The sequence below is a fragment of the Cyprinodon variegatus genome, unplaced genomic scaffold, assembly GCF_000732505.1.
Source record: "Cyprinodon variegatus isolate N-32 unplaced genomic scaffold, C_variegatus-1.0 Scaffold305, whole genome shotgun sequence".
NCBI classification, from domain to species: Eukaryota; Metazoa; Chordata; class Actinopteri; order Cyprinodontiformes; family Cyprinodontidae; genus Cyprinodon; species Cyprinodon variegatus.
In genome coordinates, this window is record NW_015150758.1 from 470,796 (window position 1) to 491,088 (window position 20,293).

General features: G+C 35.9%; 1 protein-coding gene across 3 annotated transcripts in view; it reads left to right on the top strand.

The window, feature by feature from the left end:
* cdh22 (cadherin 22, type 2) overlaps nucleotides 1–20,293 on the top strand; it is a 211,094-nt gene that overhangs the window by 86,929 nt on the left and 103,872 nt on the right. For 2 of the 3 annotated variants that reach the window (XM_015384132.1, XM_015384133.1), the window contains one exon: nucleotides 18,256–19,331. In XM_015384132.1, coding sequence (XP_015239618.1) covers nucleotides 19,101–19,331 — 231 coding nt within the window. In that variant the 5' untranslated portion in view covers nucleotides 18,256–19,100. Of the gene's footprint in view, nucleotides 1–12,207; nucleotides 12,310–18,255; nucleotides 19,332–20,293 lie in introns of those variants that run through there. The other variant, XM_015384134.1, reaches the window with a different exon arrangement.

The following is a 20,293-nucleotide window of genomic DNA, read 5'->3' on the forward strand; positions in this document are numbered from 1 at the left end:
CACTGGTGATGGGGATGCCATACAGATTCATGTCAAAAATACCGAACTATCCCTTTAAAGGATGGAGTGGTCTCTAGTTATCCTCAGAGGGTCCCACATATTCACCCTGGAGGTAAGGGCAGAAAAAGAGCAGTGCTTTGACAGACAGCAGTGTTCCTCTACCATTCTGCATCCATGAGCACTGACAGCTGTCAGCTACTTCTGCCATCACCTGTTTTGAGCTGACATAGGGATACACAGGCATGTAAGAAAAAAAAAACATACATTAAGTCAAAGAGGAGCAAGTAAATTCAAGCTCTTTGTCTGGTCAATCGCTGGCTTTATGTGCTTCACTCATATGCTACCTCTCTCACTCATCTTTCTCTCCAAAAGCTGGGAACACTGAGTGTCAGCCACCCATGAGATGAGCGATTTAGTAATTGTGCACTTGGCAGCCCAGGCATGAGGGTCTCTGCGGTACCAGTGGACATCGTGTCATATATGGGCTGAGAAGCAAGTCAGCGGGGAGTGAAGAGAAAAGAACAGGGATAATAGACAAGCAACGGCAAAGAAAGGGATGTTTCTGAAAAATAAATCTATGGAAATTATTGGACACGGAGAAGGTATGAAAGAAAGAGGGTGGGTACAGGATCAATTTGGTATTTGGGTAGAAGCTTTTCAGTTTTGAAGACTAAGAGTTGTATTGGTTTTTGGAAGATGGAGAACAAAGAGGGAGAAGGAAAATAGAAAAAAGAAAAGATGGAAGGGGTGGGGTGGCAAAGCACCAATTAATGTAATTAGAATACAAGCTTTAGAGAGCCACTGACAATACGTCACCTCGTATTACAAACCATGAGCAAACATAGCACTCTAATTTAAGGCAGCACCCATTCTCCTGACAGTTCCTTGTGTCAATGCAGATTTTGTTCTCCAAAGTACCGCTTGGCTGCTTACTATTGACTGGCCAATACAACACACAGTTTAGGATTAAACATAAAGAGTCCAGCTGTAAACAAGAAAAAAAAAAAAAGAGAAAGAGAAACCTCAACAGGAGTAAAGTCCAGAACGTATGCTGCTGATGGAGTGTTTGATATCTGGGCGGTGAGCAGAGTGTAGATCAAATCCTTTAGTAAATTGAAGAGGGACTGATTAATTCACATGAGGTAAATGAGTTGGATGTTTGTATAGTGGAGGCTTGACTAGAGGAAATAGTATTTAGAGTGGTATAACATGACAGCTGTGTTGCTCTCCAAGCCAATGAGAGGGTGTCACTGAATATTTTGGATTTTAATGATAGGGTTACATTTTGTCATTTTTGAAAATATAAGGCAAGGAAAGTTCATTTGTATAGCATAGTATTGATATCGCTATAAATTCAAAAGGTTTTGAAATCTAACATCTACACATTAATAAATCTTAGACATTTTGAAAATGAATGTGTGCAGTAGATAAACATTGTTTCTTTCCTACCAAATTTTTTTTCCAGCACTATTGCTTCTCATTAACACCTGTCCTTGAATGTTTACACTGTTCCTATGATTGTGTTCATGGCAACCTGGTTGTGCTTTTGACCAAAAGGTGTTGCTTTTTTAGGTATGTTTCTTTGTTAGTTTCTGATTCCATGCCCATTAAAACTTTAACACGAAGCATAAAAATGAATAGAAACTGACATGTTTTTTGTTGCTCAACTTGCATTATCATTTTCTCTTAAACTCAATGTTAAAGGACATGGTTCTGATACACAAATTGACTAAACCAAGTAGCAACTGGAAATGAAAAAAAAAAGGCTTTTTAATAATTATGGTAGAGGGGATTAGACTCTTTTGTTGTGTCTCCTTGAAGAAGCAAACTTTCTGAAATCCTCTTGGGGCAGGCTTAGAATGTAGATTCCATCCATCTGGTGGCAGATTCTGGCACAAAAGTACTGATTTCATATGTCTGCCTGTCTACAGTCTCTGTAAGTGTGTTACACTGTGGTAATATGTTTCTACACATTATGTATATGTCTGCATGATTTTAAGCAAATGCATACCACACACATTGCAGACATTTATCTGAGGAGCAGATACTTAGACTACAGCAAACGAGTGGGCTCAGTGGGAGGCATGTGTTAACATCAGACTATTATATGTCAAATCTAAACCTCTTTTTTCTTATAGTAATTATTTGTTTTATATTTATGTGACTTTTCTTTATATTTGTCTCTGTAGTTTCTCAATTGAAAATCTGTTGTACGACAGCAAAGCTGTAGTGTTTCCAGATGGCACATTCGGCTCTGGATGTAACTTATACCCTTGCGGGGGTGGAAATATATTTCCTTCTTTCAAAGCATGCAGTACTAGTTTGAACAGTGCATGTTATGAGGTTTAGAGTAATGAGTGTGTTCATTAAGCTAAGTCAGTGACAGCTATCATTGATATTGAAAAGGAGATTTGGCTGTGAAAAATAAAATACAGTTAAAGCAAATACTGGGAATCAATTTACTGCAAAATCAAGCATTGTCTTCTCATGTCTTGTCAGTAAGGTGAAAACCTGGAAGAACAAAGAAACTGTGAAACTGGATTAAAAAAAAGACTCTCATTTTAACTGCAGCTTTTTTCTAATGAGATATGTTCTCAGTATCACTGTAGAGTTCTTTCAGGTACAATGTCAGAGTAAACTAGCACTGTTTGGGCATCAGTGGTGGGATTAAACCAAAGGCCTACCCTAGGGCCTTTAGGCTTTATTGCTTCCTTTTCTATCTACCTGCAGCAAGGACACTTCTAACTCCCAGGCAGACAGGAGCATACAAAACCCAGCATTTATCTGTTACATATACATCTAGCTATAAAGGAAAACATATTTAAAAAGTAATCATCAGAACTTTTAGGCTATGGTTTTTAGGCTAGGACCTCAAAAACCAGACCAGAAATTATCAGCTATGAATTTAGACAGTCTAGTTTTCTCAAGCTGACCTAGCCCTCACCTCAGAGTAACTTTTGTCACCTAGCAACAGTGACAGCTTGAAGCATAGATCTGCGAAGCCATAAAATACACCATGAATCTTTTCTTTTTTAATTTCTTTTATTGTGCTATTTAAAAAAAGGGGTATTCAATTTATTGTTGGAACACACAACATTTGGAGGCTACAGATTTCTCATGCCATCATTTTTAATGAATAGTCCTAGCAGAAATAAAGACCCAAGAGGATATGCAATACAGGTAATGTTTAAAGTATAATGAGAGTAATGATAGAAGTACATCACAAAAGCATATAAATAGACCCTGAGCAAGACCCTTAACCCCACACCACTCCCCTGGCGCCCCACGACAGCAGCCCACTGCTCCCCAAGGGGATGGGTTAAATCCAGAGGTCAATTTCTCCAATGTGAGATCAATAAAGTTAAATTATTATTAATTATTAAGCTTTGGGGAAACATCAAAGAATGCACTTCATAGAAGTTATTGGGCAAAAGCAATCAGGGTGTTGATCACAAAGTCTAATCTAGCATCAGCAATATTAAAGAAAAACTCCAGGGGTTGAACAATGGACACAGTCATCTGTTAAATATGAGCAAATTATTAATTTTCTAATATAGTGTCTAGTAAGACATTAAAGTTAAATGAAACTTCAATTTGAAATTTTGACCAAGAATTACACAGTTACTCTTAAAGGTATAGTAGAGAATTTTCACAAATTTTCAAAGACCCACCCTCTACGCTTTAGAAACTTTCAAAATTACACATAAACAACCCTGTACCCGCTCCCGAGAGGGAAAGCCTATTAAGCATGTGCGAGAGCATGCACAAGCCAAATTATTTAACCTTATCTTCCCTGTAGAGTTACTATGTAAAGGTAGATAACTTACTAGCAGTGATTTGAAATGGATTTCTTTAAATAGCATGCCAAATTTTACTTTTCGAGTAGAAATTTCGCAACTGAGCAATCAGTGGGAAGCCGGACCTGTGCTTTCAGTGTACACCAAATTTCCCAAAAACACTCTGCTCTGGTTTCTCTCTTTTTCTTCTTCTCATTCTCTTCATAGACACTTTTTCTCCAATGACCCTCTGCCATTTTCAAAGAACTGCAGTGACAAAGGTGAGCTTCAATAAATGGCTGAGACCGTAGCTCATACATAAACGTCTGAAAGTGCATATGCCCTCAAAAACATATCACCGGAATGATTGACAATTAGGAGGACCAGTTATTTTGATGATCGAACCAGAAAAAGAAAATCCTTTGCTCAACCCATAGCTTTACTCCTGCCCACCTCCAATTTGTGAAAAATGCGCCTTACAGAAGCGTTTACAGGACGAACCAGGGATGAGGGTTGGTTGTGGTCTCTGCTGTGGTTGACAGATATATTGACAGCTGCTATGACAATGACAGAAACATGGAGAGCAATGACAGAGCGGGTGGATAAGGAGGAGGGTTTTTTTTCCAACCATTTTGACCATAGAGAGAAAATGTATGAAGGGGTGGAAGTTACTGTAGAAGACCAATGACCCTGAACAATACTGGTTTAAGCTTGTGGTGTGGCAGATTATCTCGAACAATTGAATTTGTACTATTTTTTGACTGGTATATCTGTGTTGGAGTTTGAGTTTTGCTTATATAGTGCCTAGAAAGACATTGAAGTGAAATTAATATACTCTATTTTGCATAAACAAACATAACTGACCTAACAAAGAAATGACACACAAAGGTATATTGGCAAAAAACAAATCTATATCTTAGAAAAATGAAAACACACCAACCTTTCGCAAAACAAATCCCAAGTGAAAAATGCAAAAAATGAGAAAAGGAAAATTCAAATTCCCCCCCTTAAGCAGCAGCTAATGAAACTGTCCAATTTCCCCTCCTGCATTTAGCTGATCTGATCCCTGGCTGCCTTCTTTTGTCTGGCCAAACTCCTTGGCACCATAGGTAAGAAACAGATTAGTGACAAAAACAGAAAGAAATATGAATGAGTGCAAACAAATACAGTGAACTAAATGTGCGCGCTCACAAATAGAACACATGCATTTTAACTAAGAATAAAGTTTTATTGCTAACTAAGGTGTGTGTATGGATTAAATGAATAAAGGTGCATGTATAGTCCGGACTTAAGGTGTAGCCATGGGTTTGGCCATCACAGTAACTCACACTGGTTATTTGTAGACTATTAAAACTATGATTTGTATTTAGACTCACTCCAACTCACTATGAGGCATGGGAGATGATGGAGTGATGTCACAATAACGTTGGAGGTGCTGTATGTTCTACTACTGTAACATGAGGAGGGCATAAAAAAAAAAAATTGGCACAACAGCAAGATTGCAACAAATGTGCAGTAATTTGTCCTAAATAGTGCTTTGGACAAGTGGTATGGAGTTAATCAGCGAAAAAAATATATATATATATATATATGCGTGTGTGTGTGTGTGTGTGTGTGTGTGTATGTGTGCGCGCTTCGTACCAATGATATCCATTAGTAGATTAAAAATGATGTAAAGAAAATTTGGCGCCTTCTCTGAGAGACAAGGGAGGAAAGCCCGCTATGTCAATAGACAGTTACTGAGGCAAATTGGCTGTGACCAAAGCTAGCTCTAATAAACGCTGGAGCAGATATTTCAGTTATAAAAAGCATCATTCTCACCTGAAAAAATCTTAAAAGTTCATTTGCATCACAGAAAGTGTAATATATCAATTTTAATCACATTTTTTCCACAGTTTTCTGTCATTGTTTTCCCCAATTGCTGTTCTCACTTGATGAATCCTTTTCAACCCACAATAAATTGTGATGGGAGTGTTTGTCTGCCTTATTTAAAGGAGTCTTTGGATTTCAACAGCCCTCCTTGCAGAGCTGTGAAAAATTGCCTCCAAAGATCTCAGCCCCTGAATTTTAAAACACCCTTAAAAGTCACCTATTCATTTATTTAAAAACTAAACATGCTTACAGCTAATGATGATAATAATAAAAAAAACAAGCCTTTTATTTGTAGTTGAAGAGTGGTCCTTGAACCTAAACCTTAATCATTGGACAGCAGATATATGGAGTGGGGAAAAAAAGCAAACTTAAAGGCCCTGAATGCCTAAAGGCCTTATGTTTAACTCTGTCCCTCATGCCAAAATAGTGCCAGATTCTAATGCCATTGTAGCTGGCAGAGCCCTACAGTGACACCGATTTAGCTCTATAGAAAATGAACTAAAGACGCCAAAAATACAGCTTTGATATGAAAAAGACAGTTTTCCACCTGACTGCAGAAGATATAAATGATTTGTAGTTTCTAAAAGTTATCCAGAACGGGTTATGTTGGACGTAATTTGATAATCATGAAAACTAGAATTTGGTATGATGACAGATTGACTTTTAAAACACTGGCACATAAATAAGAGACCAGGTGAAATAGTGGTGGCATCATGAGTTAAGTGATAAACAGTTTGTATCCTGATCAGCCAATAATCATTTCAAAAGGTGAGGCTGTAATTCCTGTAGTGATTAAGTGGCCAAACTGTGATATTCACAGCACTAGATTCAGACAGAATACAGCTTTCCTTTCTTGTATCTAGGCCCCCATTATCAGAAGAGCAGAGATGACCCTAGTCACCCTGTTACTGAGCAGCATGAACAGATAACAAGCTGTTTAGTATCATGTCTTACATGAGTCTGCGTTCTACATCATGCAGAAAATTGTGCATATGACTGTGCCATGAAGGATGGAAAAATTGTGCTGAATTTGTGGAGAGACAACCACTAGCGGTATTCTTCAAGGTGTTGCGGCCTCGGAACATGTCTTCAGGTCATCTATATTAGTGATTTGATGTGCTCTGAAGCAAGGCTCACCATTAGTGTTCCTCTCTTCTTAGACAGTGACTTTTCACACTGTCAATTGAATAAACCCTTTAGCATATATGTTTATAGACCAACTGTTTAAAGCTGGCTGCTGAGGTTGGCAAGATCCCTAAATATTTTTGCTGTCAAACATCTGTTTATCAGCTTGGAAGTCATCTTCTGCCTAGTGCAAATTTCCCAGATCCTTAGGCTTGTAACTAGAGTTGATTTACCACAGGAGACAGTACAACACTGTTGGACTGGTTGGTACAAAATCACTACCCTTGTCTAGGATGGGATATGCCACACAGTGACATAAGACCAGCAATCTTCAAATTTTGCTATATTGTGTGATGATGTTGAATTGTGGTATCATCACCAATAGTTTGTGTCATTTTATGACCTTCCCTTAGGAAGTATCAGAGTTTTTTTCTTTCAATTTTTAAATGTATTAATTAATTTATTTTTTATTGAAAAACCCCAATATAATTATAGTTTAAACTGGCTAACGGCACACATTGCAGGCAGTGATAGAAAGTACAGAAAAAAAAAAAAATACATTAAAAGACAATAACATAAAATGTAAATAGAAGGCAAAAATGTTTGGACCATGAAGTAAAGATAAACATGAAGAAGGGATGCATAAGGTTGTGTAGAATATGAAAATAAATTAGTATTAGATGAATCGTGAAGAGAGTGTTGGATTACTATGCTGTTGACGGAGACATTTTATAACTGTGTGTATGTATATTTGTCGATGTGAGGTTCAACTTCAATACATTTGCAAAATCAATTGGTCATACTAGAGGTGGCATGAATTTTCTGTGAATATCTTTGCAGTTGGCCTAGCTAGTATACATACAGCATTATGAAGAGTTTGTGTCTCTGCATTATTTGATGTGTTAAACTCATTATTTATGTTTTAACATCTAGCCAGACTTCCAAGAAGGAAGGAGTGTTACTACAACAAGAAGCTGCCTTTGATCCAAACTAGCATAGACTTTTTTATTTAAAAAAGTTTGAAGACATTAGTTGAACAAAGTGTTTGTTTGACACTTAATTCAAAGTGTACATTTAACCAGAATTGGGTGCTTTTAATCAACTGAAACAGACACATTGTAATTAAGCTTGTAACACAATAATTTATCTGGTGCATAGCAAAGATCAATCAAATATAAGCAGATCAATGAATTGAGTTTCAGTTTCATTCAGTTTATTCAGTAGTTTCAATTCAGAACAAAGTTTATGTTACTGCACTTTGAAAAAACAAATCAGTCCAATCAAACCACAAGATTTCAAGTCAAGTCCAAACATTCCACATTGCTTCAAGTTATAAACAATACAACCAAGTCATTTTATTATTCAAATGGTTCCCAAATTTTTCAAGTTAACCTCACAGATTAGCTTTAGTTACACTTTTGCTCGATCCAATGCTTCTGGACAAGCGGGTATGAATCAGTAGACTGTTGCTTGTAGTGTGACTTTGAAGCAAACACTTGGAATGAAAGGATTACCCTTAAACAGGACGAAACCTGGAGCAAAACCAGGCTCAGTGTGACCTACCTGAGAATGTGTAAATATTTAATTCAGTCAAAGATGGACGAAAATCACTAGGACAAATTGTTTGTATTTCTACTGACCAGATATTTTATTACTTGACTTATTCACCTAAAAGACATTATTCCAGAACTGCTGCTCTTTGTATCAAGGCTGAGAAAACTGACTGCTCCTAATTAACAACTGATTTTTTTCTTCTCATACAGCTGTCATGAAGGTAGTACTGCTCTATAATCTTTGTGATTATAGCAAGAGAGTACAGTTTTACAACTTAGGGTTTCTGTGGCTTGAGTAACTGACTTTTGGATTTTCCCTTGTTTCTTACCAGAAATTTCAGTTCTTTTTATTTAAGATTTTTTCTATTTATTTGTATGATTTGATATTGTACATCTTACAGTTTAACTCAAATCTTTAGCAAATAGTTTGTGAATCCCCTTTAAAAATGTTAAACAGCAATATAGTCAGAATACAATATCTGTGATGCAACAACTCAGCAAAGCTTAGCTAAATGCTTTCAGTTGGAAAATGTCAGCATGAGTAATCAAAACTAACATATGTATCTTATATTTGTATCATGTATATGTGAACCTAGCTGTAGTTTTATTTTTTAAATTATTAGTTTCATGAAGCAATCAAAAAAAACAAAAATAAAGTCTGCTTTTCCCCCCCAGACCTCATGTATGTACTTCACACAATTCTCTGTTGCATCTTATCTGTGTGGTCAGAGAAGGCACAGCTAAGAGGAGAGGGGGTTAATGGCAGACCAGAGAAGCAAAGATAAAAAGCTTATCAGTGGAAAAAAAACTGCACAAAGACGTTTCACTTATCAGTTAAAGCTTTTCCACCTCATTACTAACCATCTCACAGGTTGCTTTTCTTGTTGACCAAAGATTTACTCTATTTAAATGGGTTTTTCGGTGTGAAACTGTTTTCCCATACATTCTAGATCTGCCAAAAAAAACTTTTTTTTTACTGTAGCTATATGTCCACCCTATAAGTCCTTGCTACCAGCCTGCTACCTTTTCTTCTTTTCAATGAATAGTTAAAGTCACCAGTATTCTCTTTCTAAAAAAGTTGTATCTTATCCAGCAGAGTACAAGTTGTGAGAGGTAGACGCTTTCAAAAAAAAATCTTTGACACTAGAAACATCTGGTGCATACTGCTGCTCATGTCTTAACTAAAAGAGGAGATATAGCCTGTTAAAGGTTAGAAATTGGCAATATGGCATATTTATTAAATCATTGGTATAGTTATTAGTTAATCATTTTGATATAAAAAAGTGAGATATACAAATGCCAGTTTCTCTTCCTTAAAACCAAATTATTCAAAATGTATACACAAGATCACACAGCCTGTTTGTGTGTCTGTGTGAGCATATTTATGAGGGAGTGTATCAGAGACAGAAAGGGCTGTCTGCTGGTCATTGGCTCCATGCCTATCAGTTTGCAGTGATCAGTCTTGCCTTGCTGTCGTCTGTCCGCTTCCAGCTGTCAAAGGGCTTGCTCAGGGCATGCCCACTGATGAGAGGCTGCAGCCATGCTCTAGGATCCATCCAGCACTCTAATAGGTCACGGATGGCTGCACAGGGCTTGCCAATAGCCTTGGACTCGAGAATGACTCCATGAGGGAAGGGAATAAGATAGAGGAAAGAGACAGATTCAATAGGATAAATGTATCATCTTGAATTTTTAGAAAAAAACAAAAAAAAAAGAGAATCACATTTACCTTGTATCTATCCATCTCATTATAAATACATTATTTTTTGCAATTGAAACCCAAACTTCAATAATTCTTTTGGCCATTTCCCATGTGTCATCCATGAAGTGCAGTTCTTTCCTCTCTTTTTTACCTGAAAAGGAAAGATTTTTGTTTTTATTGAACAGCCACCTCTTTCAGAACATATTTCTAAAAGAGTTGTCTAAGGATGTGAAAAGTGGAAGATTTTTCTCTTATTGAGCTTGAAGCGTCTGTGAATAGATTTTTAGTTGAATTTAGGTCTGGAATTTAACAGGGCAATCATAACGCATAAATATGTATTGACTTAAAATGTTCCTCTGGTTATGTAGTTCAGTTGGTATTGTCCTGCAGGTTGGATTTTCATAAACTTTTAAGAAGTTTAAACTGTATGACCACTTAACAGGTAAAAGGTTAACAAAGTAAGTATGAAGTTCAAAGACAAAATGTTGCTTTGACATGCTAAATTGCAATACACATTTGCTTTATACAACAGCACTGCAGTAACACGTACAAAAAGTAAGCAAAGCTTTCTTGAAATACAAAAAAAATTATATATATATATATATATATATATATATATATATATATATATATATATATATATATATATATTCCATACACATTTAAAAGTTCAAACAAAGTGACACAGATTAGTTATCTGCCAAAAGGGAAGAGCAGAGGTTTAGATAGGCAAGGGAGAGTTGGATTTTCTCAATGCCTCTTGAGGCACAAAGGAATAAACAGTATGCTTTTATTTCTTTGAAATTATCACTCCATAATTCGATCACTGAAACTTTAAAAGAAGCACTTTGGATTAGTAATTCAAGTTTGAATGTTTATGAGTATACTCAATTACTTTTTTTCATCAAGTGCAATCCACCGTGCCAGAAGGGATTCATTTCTTTTTATCTTACTAAATGCTTATGAATCATAAACCTTAATTTGAACTATGCACAGTAGTTGACTCCTCTGAAGGATCCATCTAAAATTGAAGTTCTTCACAGCCCTCTTCTTCTTTTTGCAATTAGATAGGAGTGGGTGAAAATATGCTTTGACCTGCAAAAGGTGAACATTTGACTTTGATTTCTAGCTCTTGCCTTTTATCACACACCTCTTCAAAACAAAACATGTTAAATGTCATTAATTGACAAAAATGATCTAAATATATTCCCACAGAGAGCTTAAGACAATGCAGGTTCAGTAGTCATCACACACTGAAGACCTTTACAGTTCAACTTATATGCACACATTGCAATCTTTTTTGGACTGCTTCCCAAATGTTGAAAGCAAATAACTTGTCAAATGCTGATAAAATTTGATTCAACTGAAATGTTCTTAAGTATTTCATTTCAGTACATTCACCTTATACTATGTAGGATAGAGTTATAACCCATGGTTAATGGCAAGGGAAGGTGCTCCTAATTATCTAGCCATTGTTTATGAGATTATGGTAAAGAAGCAGGTCACTGGCAGAGAAGCTTTCTAACCCCAGGGCTTTTGACATTTTTAGCTAGAGGCAACACAGCAGGTATATGGCCTTCTATAAGATGTTTCTAGTTCAGCAGACAGTCACAGTGTTGGCTGGAAGCAGTGTGAAGCATGCAACATCCAAATGTGAAGACTTGCTTTTTTTTTACCATCACAGTTAATTTTTCTGAGGATCAGAGGGTTACAATTCTGATTGACACTGTTGAAAGTCATATAATACCAGAGGAGAACTTAAGGAAATGCTGATTTAACCAAAGGTTTAAATATTGAAACTAAAGTATAACAGAAAAATGCTTTATATGCATAACTTTGACTAAACACAAACTCTACTTTGAATAATGATGAATAAACATACCTGCTTTTTGAACAAGTAAAGCACAGAAATAATATCCTCCGTATCTTGTTAAAAAGAATTGGCCTTGGTATAAAAAGTATCTCCCTGGAATTAAGTGCTGAATGTTCCAGCAAAATTGTTTAGCATTTAAGGGATGTGTTTAAACTTAGTTACACATAGGTATATTATATGCCTATGTAATAAAGACCAAAAAGATTTTATATTAATAAAATGTTTTTTTATACACAAAGCATTAACCCTAATAGAGTTTTTCATTTTGTGCATTAACAGAATTGCAATGAGCAAACATAAAAGGCCAGGTCTCCATTTTCTGACATTTCCATGGAACAATCGGAAAACCATAAGGTGACAACTGGCACAGTTACTTGACAGAGCCTGACTGTCCTGCAATGAATCAAGGTACAACGGCAAGTTTGCTTGGTTCAGGAAATAAATTAATCAATAGCAGCTCTAAGTTTAATCAAGCCTCCCCATTTATCTATATGATATGGTGTTTTTTTTTCAAATACCCACTGCCCTGCATGTTTAAGTGTTCCCTTGTCTCCACAAACCTGACTTAATGAACAGGTGATAAACAGGCCACTGCAGTCCTCGGTGGCTGCGGGGGAGTAATGCAATAATCTGCTGAAGCAGAAACTCATCTAATAAAGGAAAAGTAAACAACATGTTTAAAAACCAATGGCTGCCCCTAATGGAAAATTCCTTTGAAATATTTAGTTAAATAAGTGGCAAAATTATCGCATAACATTTTCAATTCCAGTTTTAATTTCAGGTATGATTTTAAAAATTACACAAACATTCGTTTTGATACTGTAAAAACAAGCATTTATTTTACAGATACTTTTCTATTGTTGTGAACTTTATATAAACAAACAAAACAAAAAACTCTACAGTATATGTAAAGATATCATGCAAGATCAAATAAATCATATTAACTTTTGCTTACAAGAAAATTGTTTTATACAAGATCTTTTTTTCTCTCTGAACTTTACACTGTTTTTTACTGAAAATGTCATCAGGTCAACAGCCACCTATGGTAGGAAATTCTGAATAGGGACTGCTTTGACTTGCAGTGAGTCGAGTAATCTCCTAGTTAAAGATTAAACCCCAAAAGCGTGTGTTGAATATTAAGGGAGTATGTGAGAGCTTTGTAAATCAATTTCTGTTCGATGTCCATTTCGCTTTTAAACCTTGCATTAGAAGCTTCATTCCCAAAGGATCATGGGTGTATAAGCACAGTATTGAAAACCTTTAGGATTATGGTTGTCCTGCATCATATTATCTGGCAATCCTCTGTAGGGTTAAGCTTTTCACCCTGTTCAGCTTTGTCTCACTCTCAAAGTTATATTCTTTAAAATCTTTTACACGGAATTCTTTAACAAAAATGTATGTTCAGGTAAATCTAGAAAACAAAGCTAAATGTGATAAAAAAGGTCAGCAGTTTTCATTTAATTCAGAAAGTTATACTCATACATACAGGGGAATATTTCAAGCCCTTATTTCTTGTTATCTGATTATTATAGCATACAGATAATGGAAAATGCATTGTTTTAGAACATATAAAGTAAAAAAGAAATGTAAAAGAACTGGGTGTAAAATACTTCTGTTAGTTTACAAATAATTGAATGGCTTAGCTACAATATAATTTTAGAACTGCTGTCACTGTATTCAGTGCCTAGATCTCTCAGATCTTCTGGCTCTAATCTACTTTGCATACCTTCAACTAAAACCAGACATGATGAAGCAGCCTTTAGTTCTTATGCTCTACAAATCTGGAATCAACTTGTAGGAAGCTTTACAGTTAAAGTCCTGAAACCCTCGTTTCTTTGCTTTAAATCGAGAACAAAATCACATTTGTTTAGAGTGGCCCTTAAATGTGCTATATAAGTGTTATTAGTTAGGTTTCCAGTCTAACTTTTGTTAAATTTTCTTATTTTATCTTGGTTTTTTTTATTTTGTCAGTCATCTTTTTCTTTTTTCTTATAAAATCTACTTAATATAATTTCACTTTTATTCTATTTCTCTGTTTTGCCTCTACAACATACTTTTCTTTTATTTAATTTCTCATGTACAGCACTTTAAATTGTCTTGCCACTGAAATGTGTTATACAAATTATATTTGCCTTGCCTTTAAAAAGGTGATTTATATGAAAAAAAAAACAAACAGGACTTGAAACACAAATAATTAGACAAACTCAGCAACTAACCTCTTCTGAATTTAGGATGATATTCGGATCATGAATGTTGGTTCCTCAAAGATGGAGGTGTCACTGGAGGTTCCCAGATGAGAACTGTTCCAAAATATAGTCAGAAGTTTCTGAGGGAGAAATCCTGGGAAGTTTTAACAAGGGTTTCAAAGCAATGCTGCAGAGGCAAAATCCGAACGTAATAACCAGAAGGGAGATCCATAAACAGTAACAAGGAAATCGGGCCATATATATATATATATTCTGTCATGTGCTGTATATTAGTTATGCACAGCACCCTTAGGGTAAGTTGAAATATTGGTTATCTGCTTACTTTTCTTTTATCTGCAGCATACATGTTGTTTGTCTAATACTTTTTTTGCTCACCACAATTCTGCTCAAACTATCGTGGCAGACATGGCAAAGATATATATTTTACATATAACTTTAAGAGTAGAAATTGTGCTGCAGTAAGGAGTTGAGGGTTGAGGGGTCTGAGCTGCTAAAGGTTCTTGTGAATTGTTTGCTCTGGAGACTGGACAGCCTTACAGCAGTTGGTTTCCAATACCACGGACATTGCCTTGACCAACAGTCTGAGAAGGAATTATTTCCGGAAGCTCCGAGCTTACTTGCTGGGCAGAGGGAGAGTGAGATTAGAATTGCCTACAGAAATACAATAGGTTAAACCACCTGCAGGCCTGAGGAGCTTTTCTTCAGCTTGTGTTGCAATTTTCCCTTTCTATGGGTTGTGAGACCAAAGACATACTAAATGTTATTTTTTCTTCTTTTTTTGACATTCAACTGTTGTTCTAAACCTTTCAAAAACACCATTAATCACAGTTACACACAACACCACCATCTGTTCTGTTTTCTCTAGTTTTCCATGAAGCCCTTTTCATTTTGTTTCTTTTTGTTCTAAATTGTACTTTGCCTTTACTCCTTTAGTAAAGATAAAGTACTATCCTTTAGATTGCCGTCTCTGAAATCAGGTCTTTAATAGTTTAGCTTTGCATGTTTGCCTTAATGTCTGTGCATGTTAAAACATCAACAAAGTATCTACCACCCTTTTGTGTTATCTTGTGCTTATCTGAAGTATTGGGGGTGTTGCGGCAATGAATAGAATTAATTGATTAATACTTTCCTCTAATTAGTGTTCCCTCATCCATTTAATCATCTGGCTTAGGTGAAGACTACTTTGACTCAGATTAAAAGCAGATGAATAGTTTTGGTTCAAAGTGCAATCAAAAAAACAAAAAGACCTCTCACATTTACTTTACTTTAGCTTTTCTCTAACCATGGCTGTTTTGCACAACGCTTAAACTATTTTAATGTAACTCTCATTAGAACAGTTTACTACAAAAACCTGAATTCTTGAACCTGTGTGATTCAGTGACTTGCGGGCATACAAGTCAAAAGAAAGTAACATGATTCAATATTTTGTCCTTTGTTGATTATAGATATAGTAAATCCATGTGCATAAAAGTGAATTTAAATATTTGAGAGAAAGTAATGCATCTGACTAATTTAATTACGTGAAATGTATGTTTTATGTAGGTTTTATTGCATTCTCTATAATGTATTTAAAACATTTTTTAAAATTTATTTCAGTCATTTTGGCTTACAGCCTGCAGTGGTGGTAGGGGAATACTTTTAAGGGTCGAGAGACCTCACTGAAAATGTCCATGTCCATGCTCTCTTCCCTACCCCAGAAGTGCGGAAGATTATTGATTCATATTTTGTGGTTCCTTGCTTATCTAATAAAAAGTCTGATTAAATCATGGTATTAATGCATGCTTCAATTGCTCTCATGTCAAACAAACTGGCGCTCGATCTTTACTACATAATTTCTAAAATAACATATCATTAGATCCTGCAGCTATTTTATTGTGCAATTTGACTTGGTTACAAACTGGGCATTACAGGAGCCGCTGGAGTAGAACTATCTGCAAGCAACAGGAAAGTGTGAACAAAATGAATCCCTTTGTTTGTCAAGTCCACCATCAACTGACAGTGAATTTACAAAACAAATGAAGCCTAAAAATATATTTCTGAGACCTGATAATTCAGTCAACACCGGGAATTATCTTTAGAAAATAGTTTGATAAAAGTAAACTGATGTTGCTGGAACAGTAACCAACTGGAGCTTGAGTACTGTAACTGTGAGGGATAGAGCAGGGTTAGTGTTAAACAACAACTCAGTGGTGTTGAACGTGCACTGAATGAAAGACACTAACCTTCTCAGATGTCGGGAGGTAACGCTTTTGTTCTAATGATAGATCCAGCACTTACATTTGGATGATTCTGATCTTTAATTGACTGATCCAAATTCAGACAATGCTAGACAGAGCAAAGGCTAGCAGAAAGCCCGAGTCAATTTGTGATTCATGCTTTCAAGAATCTGGTGGTCAGCCTCTGGGAGATCCAGAAATATACAGTGCTCGTCCCAGTAACTTGAGCTGCCTCAGGTGTAACCTCTCAGACCTTGATAACTGGTGGGAGCATTGAGTGATATTATGGGACTGCATGCACTAGCTTTGCAGGCAGTAACAGGCACTTATCATTACAATTTTAACCCACAAAGCACCTCTATTGTGCAGCTATCGAGCAGGAGACAACTGGAGACAAGAACAATTTCAGAGCATCTGCAGAGCCAGTGGGGAGGCTGGTAAATGTTGACGTGCACAGGATCTAGTGAAAGTAGAAGACCCCAAAGTGAAGTTAGGAATGAAACCTGAATGCTGACAACTCTGCAGGCTGATTTTTTAGTTACAGCTAGTCACTCATATTAACCCTATAAGAAATGTGATGGAGATTTTAGCATTTTGGTCCTCATTATCAGGAACAGAGAGCGGAAGATCTTTCATTTCAGCTACAGTTAATAGTAAAGGCTGTGGGTATGAAGATTGCAGAAACCTACTGTGGGAGCTTCTAGTTGGATTTGAATGAAGATTTGAAAAATAACTAGTGATTGGTTTAATGTAAACCAAACCCTTTGAAGTACCTAAAAACATTAAAAGGTCCTTTAGATTACCACATTGCTTCTCATTTTTGCAGCCAGTCTTATTCTACATGTTGTTTTGATTAATAAACTTATATAATACATCTAGCTGTGCTACTTAGATAAAGTAAATGTTAAAGTAGGCTGTCTTTGATATCTGTGTCTGCCCTTTTCTGAACTTTTTGGTTCTGTTTAAGTTTTCTGTTTGAGTTTTCAGTTACACTTTGATTGAGGACGTTCTGTGTTTTCTTGGACAGACAAGTTTCTTTTCATTAATGCAGTCGCCCTAAATAAAACCTATTCTCTCCAGATAACGTTTAGGCAGTAATACATGCCTGCTTAAAAGTTACTAATAGAAGTGTCAATGTTCTTCCTGCTCTCGATCAGATCATACCAGAGCGATATGTAGATCAATTAATCTGTCTGGTAGCCATTTACAGAACAGGAAGGCCACAGTATTTAAATTAGAGATAGCTAAGTTTCTAGGACAATATAGTTGCAATTTAAAAAAAAAGTCCAAAAACAGCGGATGAAAATAAAGTTACTAATAGTCTGTTTTCATTTCCATTTTGTGTTATTCTAGTTGTTTTTTGGTTATTAGTTTTGAGCATTTATGTATTTCTTGTTTACTCTGTGTTGCCCACTTGTGCCAATTTCCTTTTCCCTAGCTTCTGGCCACACCTGCTCCCAATCAGTTGCTTACTGCATTCATTGTACTGTTTGTCATGTATACTACTCCTCTAGATTTTGGTTCCTGAGTTTGTTGTTGATCAGTTCTCGATTATGGCTTCTGTATTTGTACATCTTCATTAAAATGTTCAAGAAATCATCTCTGCCTGTCCCTCTCTGTATCAGGGTCCTCAACAAGTATCCACTACTCCTGACACATTCGCGATCTTCTGTTTCATCACAAATGAGACCCCTTTAGTCCACACTGTTTCTGTACTCTCATCGCATTATAGACAGTCCCCATCTGTGCACAGCTCTACTATGTTTTTTACTTGTAATGGGGGAGAAATGTATACATTTCTAAAACACAGATGAGCTAGACAGTAGGACATACACTGGGAAAGTATGAATTTAAAATAAAAGGGGGCTATCTGGATACATGTACAGATATTTATGTCCATATAATGACAGCTCTTTTCCTCTGTCTTACAGGTTGCTTTCCTGCCTTGGGATCACTGATAGAGACATTGTCATGCAGAAAATAATTATATAGGACCTTTAAAGAATGAGCTCCTCAAACCAGTGGATTGTTCTGAAGGTCAAAGCCATCCAAGATCAAGCCCAATTGCCAACAGTGAAATCAGCTGGGCTTTTCAGAGTTCAAGATTTTTGCTTCTGCAAGTAAAACCAGTTGGAGTTGTTCAAGGAATTGAATTGCAAAAAGGTTTCCTCTTCAAAATAAATTTAGTCGAGGAGTTTTTCCCAGACCTTTAAACTACCATTGCAGTATCAAACCCTTGCACTGTGCTGAATGGATTTAAAATGGCTGTAGGTGCTGTTGGAGACAGGAAAATAAAGAATGGATGGAAAGGTTCAGATGTATTCTTCAATAGCAAATTTTTCCTTGCCCTTACCACTTTGTTTCCCCATAGTCTCCCTACGGACCAGTGAGCCACTCTGGTCAAATGTTTTGTTTCTGACAGCCTCAAGTATTTTAAGGGTATTTCTCTATCTCTTTTTTACTGATTCCATTTTAAAGAAATACAAGAATCTCAGTAACAGAGAGCAAATACTCTAAAGAATCAACTTGACTGTCAATATGGTCATACAAACTTACTTTCACTGGATGCTATAAATCTATTATGCCCTACGACCTGCCCTGCATTCAGCAAACAACTTTAGATTGATTTCTGATCCCATGGATAAGCTTTCAAGTTCTTTCACTGAGACATTTTGACTTTACCTGGTGGACTTCAACAAGTGAAAACCTGTGTGTCTACATCTTTGATTTTTCATGTAGACACAAGACAGATTTTTTTTATTTTTTTTCCAACAACATGGTTCCTTTTTGGACAGCAGGACCGTGGACACTATTGGCAGCATTAGGTCTTTTGAGCTGCTTTTGTTCTGTGTTGGCTGAGGCCTCAAGGACTAGTCCCACAATCTCAACAGCGAGTAAACACCAAGAAGGACCCTCATCACTTGAAAGAGTAAAGAGAGGATGGGTGTGGAACCAGTTTTTTGTTGTGGAGGAGTACACAGGCACAGAGCCTCTATATGTCGGAAAGGTAAGACACTCCTTTCACAACCAAGGTCTTTCAATATGATCATATATGATAATTGTGTTTTACTCTGTTAAAAAAATTATGCTAAAACAAAACATGCATTTTCATGAGAACACACACAAAAAAAATAGATTTTTTTGTTTTGTCTTGTTAGAGCAGCTGATGAGTCTATTGCCCTTTTGACAAACCATACAGTAATAAAGTTCCTTGCTGATGGGGTTTGTGTTATTTGAAAATGTATTCTTAATGAAAGTCTGTGCCAAAAACGAGTTTTTGGCATGAAATGGAAAATTGAGTCCATATAAAAAATAATTCATTTGGTACAGTACAGTAAGTAAGTAAGTATAGGATTAAATCAAAAAAAGATAAATGCCTTTTTAAGTATGTTGGGTAGTAAAATTACGTAGTTTACTGTATGATCCTGATGCATCTACCTTAAATACATTTTAGTTTGTGATATTTTGTTATTATATCAACCTTAAATCAAGCATCTAGTTTAACCTAAAATGATTCATATATTTTCATCACACCACAAATGTGGTTACTAATGTGATATAAAATATGCATGTCTTGAAACAGGAAAAAAAGCAAAAGGGGCATTTATAAAAAAAAAAAGAAGTATCTTAATTGCGTTAAATTCATTTAAAAAATGCCAAGTTATTAATACCGATTAATACCTACCCAGTAATGAACGAAAAATATACTGGAATATCAGCAACCAATCCCTTCTAAAAATTGCTTGATTAGTAATTTTATAGTTTACCTTTCTTGCAACTGTTGGATGCACCAGAAATATACCTTCTGCCTTTGAGAAGAAATATGTAGATGCAATTAGAAGATTAATTTAAACCTAAATTCACAGGGGGCATGAAATACCACTGAATCCAACTGCTTTCCTTCTTTATTTTGATAGTAGGTATATAAAACAGGCTTACAAATAAAACAGATGTTATGGCAGTTTATAG